Source organism: Mirounga leonina, unplaced genomic scaffold (genome assembly GCF_011800145.1).
Source record: "Mirounga leonina isolate KUSES-001 unplaced genomic scaffold, KU_Mleo_1.0 Mir_376, whole genome shotgun sequence".
Taxonomy (NCBI): Eukaryota; Metazoa; Chordata; class Mammalia; order Carnivora; family Phocidae; genus Mirounga; species Mirounga leonina.
Genome location: NW_023270718.1, coordinates 9114274 through 9124016, shown reverse-complemented (window position 1 = coordinate 9124016; position 9743 = coordinate 9114274). Strand labels below are relative to the sequence as shown.

Below are 9743 nucleotides of genomic sequence, written 5' to 3'. Positions count from 1 at the left end.
CCCAGGCCCCCAGCCCCCCAGCCCCTCCTCCCTCAGACCCAGGAGTCTGACCCCACACGCCCCTCCCTCAGGCTCAGGCCTTGTCCCCTCCCCTGGCACAGGTGGCCAGGCTGCTGGGGGTGCCCGCCGTGCTGACCGAGCAGTACCCAGCCGGCCTGGGCCCCACGGTGCCTGAGCTGGGGGCTGAGGGCCTGCGGCCGGTGGCCAAAACTTGCTTCAGCATGGTGCCAGCGGTCCTACAGGAGCTGGACAGCCGGCCCGAGCTGCGTTCTGTGCTCCTCTGTGGCATTGAGACCCAGGCCTGCATCCTGGTGAGACCCCCCACTCACTGCATCTTCCCCGACCCAGAACCCTCCACCCTGGCAGGACCCCATTCCTCACCTGGGATACTCCTCCTTACTCTGGACCCCTCTCTGCCTGGTGCTCCCATCCTGCCCTAGGATCCTGTTGTAACCCGGGGGCACTCCTGCCTGATCGGAGCCTCCCTCATCCCATCCCAGCTCCCTAGTCCCTCACCCCAGACCCGCGTTCCTGTCTGTGCCCCCAGAACACCACCTTGGACCTCCTGGACCGTGGGCTGCAGGTCCATGTGGTGGTGGACGCCTGCTCTTCTCGCAGGTGAGCGGGTCCTGCTGAGGGGGGTGGTGCATGTGGGGTACAGATGGGGTGCCCAGGAAGAACCAGGGAGTGGGGTCCCTGCTGAGCTTGCCAGGGGTCTGGGTGTCCAGGCCGAGGCATCAACAACCGCCCCCCCCCCCCCAGCCAGGTGGACAGGCTGGTGGCGCTGGCCCGGATGCGGCAGAGTGGCGCCTTCCTCTCTACCAGTGAAGGGCTGATTCTGCAGCTTGTGCGTGATGCCGCCCACCCCCAGTTTAAGGAGGTACTGGCCCCGCACCCCGACCTCCCTTGCCTCCCTTTCCAGCACCCACCACGTATTGGTTGACAGAATCCATCTGGGAATACAGCAGGCTGCCGCCTCCAGTGGGCAAAGTTCTAAGCTCCGTGAGAGAAGCTGTCCATGGCCGTGAGGACAGGAGAGAGAGAAAGCGGGGGAGGGGGCTGGGAGGGCTGGGGTGCAGAGGAGGGGGGTTGCACAGGGTGGCGTGGGAGGCCTCCCAGGGAGAGGTACGGGAGGCAGCCAGGCAGGCAGGCAAGAACAGTCTGGCAGAGGCCCTGTAGATGGGGAGCCCTGTGACCCTCCTCTCTGTCCCTTCCTCCAGGCCCCGCAGCCACCACCACTGGCCCTCAGGGTGGCGGGAGGTGCCCAGCCCTCCAAGGCCCACCCCTTTCCCTCCTCTCAGTTCAGTTCTGTTGAACATTTGCTAAGAACCTACTGTGGCCCAACCGCTGTGGCAGGTCCTGGGGCAACAGCAAAAGCCAGTCTGTATTCAGTTACACATTGTGGCCAGAGCTAAAAAGGGATGTTCAGAGTGTGCGAGGAATAAGATGGGGGCTCACGGCAGAGAGGTCCTTCCCCAGGGGTGGCCTTGAAGCAGAGACCTGAAATAGGACGAGCAGCCAGTCATCCAAAAAGTGTTCCTGGCAGAAGGAACAGCTAGGGCAAAGGCCTGGATGTGGGACTGAACTTGCCTCCTTCAAAGCACCGTAGCAAGGCATGGTGAGCCCTCGGTGAGTGCAGGAGGAGGGTGGGCAGAGAGGAGCCAGAGCCCCGTCTTCTCAAGGATTTGAGGGTTTTGCACAAGGGAGCTGGCCATGGTCAGATCTGCAGTTTGGTTCTGGGTGGCCCATGGCTGTGGGCCGGTGGCCGGAAGGAGAGAGACCAGAGTGGAGGCAGTGGGGATGCAGACTCTGCTGATTTTTCTGGAGGCAAGCACAGTGGGGCCTGCTGATGGGTGCAGTGTGGGGCTTTGGGAGAAGGCGGCGCCAGAGAGGGGGTTGAGCATCTGTGGTCTACTGACCGTCGGTGTGAGAGGTCAGGTGGTGACCCACGTCTAAGAGGCAGTTGGATCAATGAGTCTGGAGTTGAGGGGCAAGGCATGGGCTGGATTTGGGAGTTGAGAGGGATGGGAGAGGTGAGATTACTTAAGCAGGAGCCAGTATAGACAAGAAGCTCCAGGACGGGGCCTTGGTACAAGCCAGCAAAGTGGACCAAGATGGTAGGTGATCAGGAGCCAATCCAGGCAGCCATGGTGAAAGGGAGGCCCAAGGAGAAGTTTCAAGAAGAGGGAGTGGTTGGCTTGGCCAGCTGCTGCCAAGAGAGCAGGCAGATGAAAATGGAGAAGTGCCCCTCCAAATCTGTCCTAGAAATGGGGACTCTTGACTCTTCCTGAACCCTCCTCTTCCCCTTACAGATCCAGAAGATCATCAAGGAGCCTGCCCCGGACAGCGGGCTGCTGAGCTTCTTCCAAGGCCAGAACCCCCTCTTCCGCTGAACTCCTCACCCTGAAGACCACCCTCCTGTCATGGGACCTCTGTGAAATCATTTCACCCCCATCCTTGGCTCCCAAGAGTGGTGCAGTCCACAGGGAGTACCACCCCCTCGGGAGGGGAGGTGGAGCGCCACCTTGCCATTGGGCCAGAGCGCCCGGAAATGCAAATGAGACTCCTGGAAGCTGTGCGGCAGTTGGCTGAGCAGAGCTGGGGGCGGGGCTCGGCCCCGGGCCACTTCACGAGGCGGGGAGGGGCGGGGGAGGGAGTGTCACAGGCTGTGGAACCCGGACTTGCAGAATAAACATTGATGTGGCTGTGGGCCGAACCATTCTTGGACTTGGGGGGTGTCCCGGGGGCGACTGGGGGCCGCGGGTTGGGGGAAGAGGGGTCCCAGCAGGTGGGGAGGGGGAGGTGCCTCTTCTCGGCTCCCAGCCGGCACGAGGCGAAGGCAGACTGGCCGCAACCACATCTGCAGCGAAGCCGGCGCGCATCTGCACGGACGGGAGCTGCGGGCCGGGTCGCACGCCCCACACGCTGCCGGCCGCCCCCCACCAGCGCGCGCACACGCCCAGCCTGTTGGCTCGCAGACACGCGCTCGCTCTGCCTTCCCGGCCGGCCCCCCACGCCGCCACCCCCGACTCCCCAAGGGTCCCGAATCCGGAAAGTGAGGTGAGCGCGACCGCACCCCGGTGCGGAGGGGGAAACTAAGGCACTGGGGACATGGGGACGGGAGGAAGAAGAGACCGGCATGCGGATGAATGGATGAATGGCTGGGAAGGACAGACGGCTTCATCTGAGTGGTTCCTGTTCCCCTAAGACGCAGGAGCCTGGGGATCCACATGGGGGCTCTCAGAATTCTGCAGCCCCCGTGGAGATCTGGGGGCCCGGACTCTACGGAGCCCCCAGTCAAGGCCCCTCAGCCCCTTGAGATTCGCAGTCCTTGCTCCCCGCCCCCCCAACCTTGGAGACCTAAGAAGGCAACCTCTGAGTCCCCCAGAGACCCAGGCGTCAGAGCTTCCAACTAGCCCGCCCCCCACTGGAGAATCTGAGTCCCCCCACCCACCCCCGCCAATCCTGGAATCCCACCCTCCCAGATGGCCCGGTCCCCGGAACCCGGCGTCAGAGCGCCCAGCACCCCCTCTCCCCAGGGACCTAGGAGTCCTATCCTCCCCCCTCCTCCAGGGGCCCCCGGGACCGGCGTCGGCGCCCCCGGCCCCCGCCTTCCGGATCCAGGTGTCCCCCCTCCTCACCCCCCAGCCTGATGCTTCGCGTCTCGGAGGCCGCGCTCGCGTCGCCATGGCAACGGGAGTCTATTTTGCGCTGGGAACACACAGCTCCCGCTGCAGCGCCCCCCCACCCCGCCCCTCCAACCCGGGCCTGAGTGAGAGTAGGGGGACCAGCGAGGGAGACTGGGCTCCTGGGTGGGGTGGGGGGAGCCACAGAGACACTCAGAGAGGCAGAGATCTGTAGATAGCAAACCTGGGAAAGAGACATAGAGCCAGAGACAGAGTCAGAGAGGTAAAGAGAGATGGGGATGTGGGGGTTGGGGGTTGGGGGTTGGGAGAGACACAGAGACAGGATGTAGAGAGACGGAGACGGGGCAAAGGGAAGAACGGACACAGAAAACAGAGACTCAGAGAACGGGACAGCGTGTGGGGGGCGGGGGGAGAGGTGGATAGAGACTCAGCGACGCAGAGAAGCGATGAGACATGTAGAGAGACACAGGCTAGGAGGACGGTGACCCAGGGCAGATCCCGTTAGAGATGCGAGGCCGCTTGCGGGCGACTGGGAGGCGGGGTCCGGGAGGAGGGGTGGGCAGGGAGATGCAGACACCCAGAGTCAGAGAGGCACAGGACACGGGAAGACCTGGGGATGGGGCGGCCGCCGGGAGCGCCTCGGGGAGGGTCCTCGTCCCTGAGTCCCCGCTGCCTGGGTGGCCAGTACTGGGATCCCCGCCCCCCATCCAGACCCCTCCCCTTTCTCCCTCCTCTGCTCCACATCCTCTCCTCCTCTTGCCTGCTTTCCACATCCCTACCTCAAACCGACCCCTCAACCCCAGATATTCCTAGGATCCCCTCCCTTTGCACACCACCCGGACCCTGCGTGTGCCCAAGCTCTCTCTCTCTCTCTCTCTCTCTCTCTCTCTCTCTCTCTCTCTCGATACCCATAGCACACCCTCAGTCCTCCTCTGCCGCCACCTGCAAACCCCCTCCAGCCCCCAGTTTCCGGAGGTCCAGTCTTCTCTTTCTGGATCTTGCCCTTCCGTGGGTTTCTGTCCTCCCCCTTTCTCTCTCCTCTCTCTCTCTCGTTCTCTCTTAGCTTCTCAATCTCTGAACCCCACTTCTCTGGGATCTGTGCCCCTTTTGTGAGTATCTGTTTCCCCCCAGCCCGCTCCCTCTCTGGGTCTCTGACCCCTCTCTGTCTCTGACCCCTTCTCTCTGGGTCTCTGTGCCCCTCTCCCTGGGTATCTCTCCTCCTTTCTCTGGGCCTCTCCCCCCACCAACCTCTCAAAACTCTTTCCCTGTCCCCCCCGCCATCCTCTCCATCTCTCATTCCCAGCTGCCATACGTTGGCCCCACCCAGCAACCCAGCCCTAGGCCCCATCCCCAGCTGGCAGGCTGTGGAGTGTGGGCCCAGTGCTATGCAGGTACTGTAAGGTTCCCAGGAGCCCAGGGACCGAGTGGGGTCTGCTCTGGAAACCCTTGTCAAGTTGGCTCCCCTGATGTCTTTCTGTACGTCTCTCAGGTCCTAGGTTGGCGCTAGGGCGGGGGCACAGCCCTGGCCCTTTGCTGCTGAGCATGCATGGTGCAGGGAGGGAGGAGACTGGGCTGAGGGGCCCCCTTCCTCTCAGCTGTGGGGGAGGAAAGTGCCTGTGTGTGTAAGGGGCTGCGGAAGGGCTGTGTGTGTGGGGGGGGGGGTCACGTGTGTGCTTCCAGACTCCACCGCTGGGCGAGCGTGTGTTTGCACATATGTGTGCACCCACGAGGATGCATGACTGTGGGCTGGGATGTGCATGTTGTGTGTCCATGTAGAGGTGGTGGCTTGGGCGGGTCCCTGGTTGTGTTCTGCAGCTATGTGTGGTCCCAGTGTGTCACAGTGTCTGAGACTGTGTCTCGGTCTTGTGTACTGTGGGTGGAAATGCCCAGAAGTGCACAGCTGTGTGTCCACATGGAGCTGTGTGCATGTGTGTTGGGAGGAGGCTACAGGTGCGCCACCAGGATGACATTGGGTGTCCTTGTGTGTTGTGTTTACACACTATGTGGGTGTCCTCTGTTCTCTGTCATTGTGTGTATATAATGTTGTGTGTCTTTGTGTTGTTTTGTGTGAGGCGAGGAGAGACTCAGTCCCCCCGTATCCTGGTGTCTAGACAGGTCACTGTGTCCCTAGGTGTGTGTCCTCCTCCTTCCCCTAAGGCAGGGGCAGGAGGCCATGGCTCCCTCCACTGTAGACGTGCCGTGTGTATTGGGTCTGGGTGCGTCCCTGGGTTTGAGGGGATAGATGCCACGGCCCCCACTCCCCAGAGTTGTCAATGCTGTGAAGTTGTGTCTCCCTGGGCATGTGCGTGTGTGTGCAGTTGGAGGGGACAATGGGACTCTGTTAGCAGAGGGAAGAATTGTGTCCACGGAGCTCAGCTGGAGGCTTGGCACAGAATGGGGACTGAGTGGGCAAACTGCTAGCCCATACAGCACTTTATGCAAATGAGAAAAAGGTACCCCCTGGCCCAACGTAACTCCCCTGTGTCTATGCTTTGGCAGGCAGATGGCCACTTTGTGTGAGTTCTAAAGGGTGCCCCTTCCCCCAGATGGATGCAGTCCCACCAGTACGCCTTAAGGAGGAGAGCCTGGCTGGATTCCAGCCTCTCAACCCGATCTCCTTGTGCAGTGCCCAACCTGCCCAACCGTATGTGGCAGCCCTCAATGAATGAAGAAATCCACATCACTGCATGCATGTGGATTCCCTGATGAAAGGTGTGTGTCTGTATGCATGTCAACCCACGTTTCTCTGCATGGGATAAAGGTTCTACAGGTGGCAGTGCCCTGAGACCTGAGTTCAGAGCCCAGCTCCAATGCTTGGGCACTGTAAGGCTTAGGCGAATGATGGGACCTCTCGGAACCTCAGTGCTTTCATCTGAAGTGTGTGTGTATGAGAGAGAGAGACAGAAAGGGAGAGAAGACTCACCTCTCACACTTCCTCTCAACATTCATCCGTGCAATAAATATTCCTGGAATACCTCCTGTGTCAGGCACTGATACTGGGTGCTGTGGACACCACGGTGAACAAGCCAGACAAAAAAGTCTGCCTTGATGGAGTTTATGGTCTAGTGGGGGAGACAGACAGTAAGTCCCTACACGTACGATGTGGCAAGTAGAGACGGAAGCTATGACAACACAGAAAGCAGGTGTGGGGACCAGAGCAGTGGGATGTGCTGCTTTGGACAGCACAGGGAAGGCTCAGTGAGATGACCGGTGAGGGACACCTGAGGGAAGGAGTGGGGGGCACAGACCAATATCTGCAGCAAGAGGAGGTCCCAGGCGAAAGGAGCAGCAGATGCAAAGGCAGGAAGAAGGGGCCCTCTTGGGCATGGGACCTGGAAAGGCATGAAGGGACAGGAAAGGGACAAGGGTTTTCATGTTATCCCAGGTGTGACAGGAAGCCAGCGGACGGTTTCAGCAGGGGAGGGCTTGATGTCATCTGACCTATGTTCGTGGTTTTTTTTTTTTTAATTTTTATTTATTTATTTGAGACAGAGAGAATGAGCGATGAGAGCACATGAGAGGGGGGAGGGTCAGAGGCAGAAGCAGGCTCCCTGCCGAGCAGGGAGCCCGATGCGGGACTCGATCCCGGGACTCCAGGATCATGACCTGAGCCGAAGGCAGTCGCTCAACCAACTGAGCCACCCAGGCGCCCTGTTGGTGGTTTTTTGTTTGTTTCTTAAAATTGTGGTAAAATACACCTAACTCAAAATTTACCATTTTAGCTATTTTTAAACTGCTTTTAAGTGTTGAGTTCAATGATACTTAGGACACTCATCATGTTGTGCAACTGTCACCACTGTTTCCTGCAGAATATGTTCGTCACTCCCCATTCTTCCCCTCCCCCAGCTCCAGGCAACCACTAATCAGTTGTCTGGCTTTATGGCTTTGACTACTGTGGATATTTCAGATAAATGGGATCATACAGACCTTTTGTGTCTGGCTTCTTTCACGTGATGTTTGGAGGTTCATCCATGATGCAACATATCAGTGCTCCCTTCTTTAAGGCTGAGTAATATTTCGTTCTCTGCATAGACCACATTGTGTTTATCTGTTCCCCTGTCGATGGCCATTTGGGTGGTCTCCACTTTGGGGATATTACGAATAGTGCTGCTATGAACATTCGTGTGTAAGTTTTTGTGTGAACATACATTTTCAGTTCTTAGGAGTGGAACTGCCGGGTCATGTGATAACTCTGTTTAACTTTTGAGGAACCACCAAAAATGGCTGTCCACAGTGTGGGCCAAGCCACTTCTAAGATGCCTATGAAACACTGAGTGGGGCTAGCCCACAGTGCAAGGGAGGGCCCGGAGCTGGAGCTCAAAGGAGAGTTGAGGGGGGCCAGCTGGCTGAGGGGTGGGGAGCCTCAGCTCCCAGGACCCTCTCTCCACCGACTTCTGGGGGTAACGGTGTGGTCCCCAGATACACACGCACTCAATGGAAAGGCGCATAAGAGTACTACCCAATGATGCTCATCGGACTAGTCCTATCCACCCTCCCATCCCCTTATGCAGCTTTCATTTAGCCATGACTTCCTTCAAGATTTGATATTTCTTCACAACAGTGTTCCACATGCCTCACACTGGCTTCTGTCTGCGCACTAGCCCTCTCCCGTCGCTGGACCGTAAGCCCCGTAGAGGCGGGGACCCCGTGGCTCAGTCACAGCGGCATCCTCAGGGCTCAGTGCACGCGGCCCGCAGCGTCTGTGCTGGGCAGACCCGCCCCTCCGGCCCCTCCCTCTGCACCTGCGCCAAGGGCCGGGCCGGGCCGGGCCCGCCCTGCGCCGCCCTCCGCCAACAGCGGCTGCGGCAAACACCTGCGCGCCCGTGTGCAGTCTGCCGCTCGGCAACAGGCCCGGCTGCTCCGGGCTCCTTACACAGGTTAACCCTGCTCATCCTCGTAACCACCCCCCATAACCATCCTTACCCCCATTTTACACATGGGGAAACTGAGGCACGGGAAACTTAGGTAAGAGCCTGTGCAGTGTCAGGCAGCTGGCACATGGTGGAGCTGTGCCACCCTGCCTCTCCTGCTGGGGGCTGAGACCCTTCAGACCCGCAACTGTGAGAGTGTGTGTGTGTGTGTGCGCATGTGTGCGTGTGGGTCTGTGTTGCATGTGTGTGCATGTGTCTGTGTGTGCGTGTCTCTGTGCATGTGTCTGTGTGCGTGTCTGTGCATGTGTCTCTGTGTGCGTGTCTGTGTGCGCGTCTGTGTGTGTGCGTGCGTGTGTCTCTGTGTGTGTGCATGTGCGTGTCTGTGCATCTCTGTGTGTGTGCATGTGTGTCTGTGTGCGCGTCTGTGTGCGTGTGTGCGTGTGTCTGTGGTGCATGTGTGTGCATGTGTCTCTGTGTGTGCGTGTCTGTGTGTGTGTCTCTCTGTGTGTGCATGTGTGTGTCTGTGTGCATGTGTCTGCATGTGTCTGTGTGCGTGTGTGTCTGTGTGTGTGCATGTGTGTCTGTGTGTGCGTTTCTCTCCGTGTGCGTGTCTGTGTGTCTGTGCATGTGTGTCTGTGTGTCTGTGCGTGTGTGCGTCTCTCTGTGTGTGCATGTGTGTCTGTGTGTGCATGTGTGTCTGCGTGTGTGTCTCTGTGTGCATGTGTGCGTCTCTGTGTGTGTGCATGTGTGTCTGCGTGTCTGTGCGTGTGTCTGTGTGCGTGTCTGTGCGTGTGTGCGTGTCTGTGTGCGTATGTGTGTCTGTGTGCGTCTCTGTGTGTGCATGTGTGTGCATGTGTGTCTCTGTGTGTGCGTGTCTGTGTGTGTGCGTGTGTGTGCGTGTCTGTGTGTGTGCGTGTGTGTCTGTGTGTGCGTGTCTGTGTGTCTGTGCGTGTGTGTGCATGTGTGTTTGTGTGTCTGCGTGTGTGCGTGTCTGTGTGTGTGCAGGTGTGTGCACGTGTGTCTGTGCGTGTGTGCATGTGTGTGCGCGCGTGTCTGCATGTGTCTGTGTGTGCATGTGTGTGTCTGTGTGCGCGTGTCTGCATGTGTCTGTGTGCGTGTCTGTGTGCGTGTGTCTCTCTGTGTGTGCATGTGTGTGCGTGTGTGTCTGTGTGCGTGTCTGTGCGTGTGTGTGCGTCTCTGTGTGCGTGTATATGCGTGTGTGTCT

At 59.2% G+C, this 9743-nt stretch overlaps 2 protein-coding genes and 1 long non-coding RNA gene across 12 annotated transcripts in view; 2 read left to right on the top strand and 1 right to left on the bottom strand.

Moving 5' to 3' along the window:
- Nucleotides 1-2716, top strand: part of ISOC2 (isochorismatase domain containing 2) — a 6948-nt gene extending 4232 nt beyond the window's left edge. For 2 of the 10 annotated variants that reach the window (XM_034986419.1, XM_034986418.1), the window contains exons 3-6: nt 102-311; nt 548-618; nt 763-880; nt 2313-2716. In XM_034986419.1, the coding sequence (XP_034842310.1) occupies nt 102-311; nt 548-618; nt 763-880; nt 2313-2393 (480 nt within the window). In that variant the 3' untranslated portion in view covers nt 2394-2716. Of the gene's footprint in view, nt 1-71; nt 312-440; nt 619-762; nt 881-2312 lie in introns of those variants that run through there. The other 8 variants (XM_034986416.1, XM_034986415.1, XM_034986425.1 and 5 more) reach the window with 7 other exon arrangements.
- Nucleotides 1-9743, bottom strand: part of LOC117997944 — a 45623-nt gene that overhangs the window by 13127 nt on the left and 22753 nt on the right. The window lies entirely within an intron of this gene.
- SHISA7 (shisa family member 7) overlaps nt 2927-9743 on the top strand; it is a 16899-nt gene continuing 10082 nt past the window's right edge. Inside the window, exon 1 of the mRNA XM_034986233.1 lies at nt 2927-3060. The gene's annotated coding sequence lies outside the window, so the exon portion shown is untranslated. The remainder of the gene's footprint in view (nt 3061-9743) is intronic.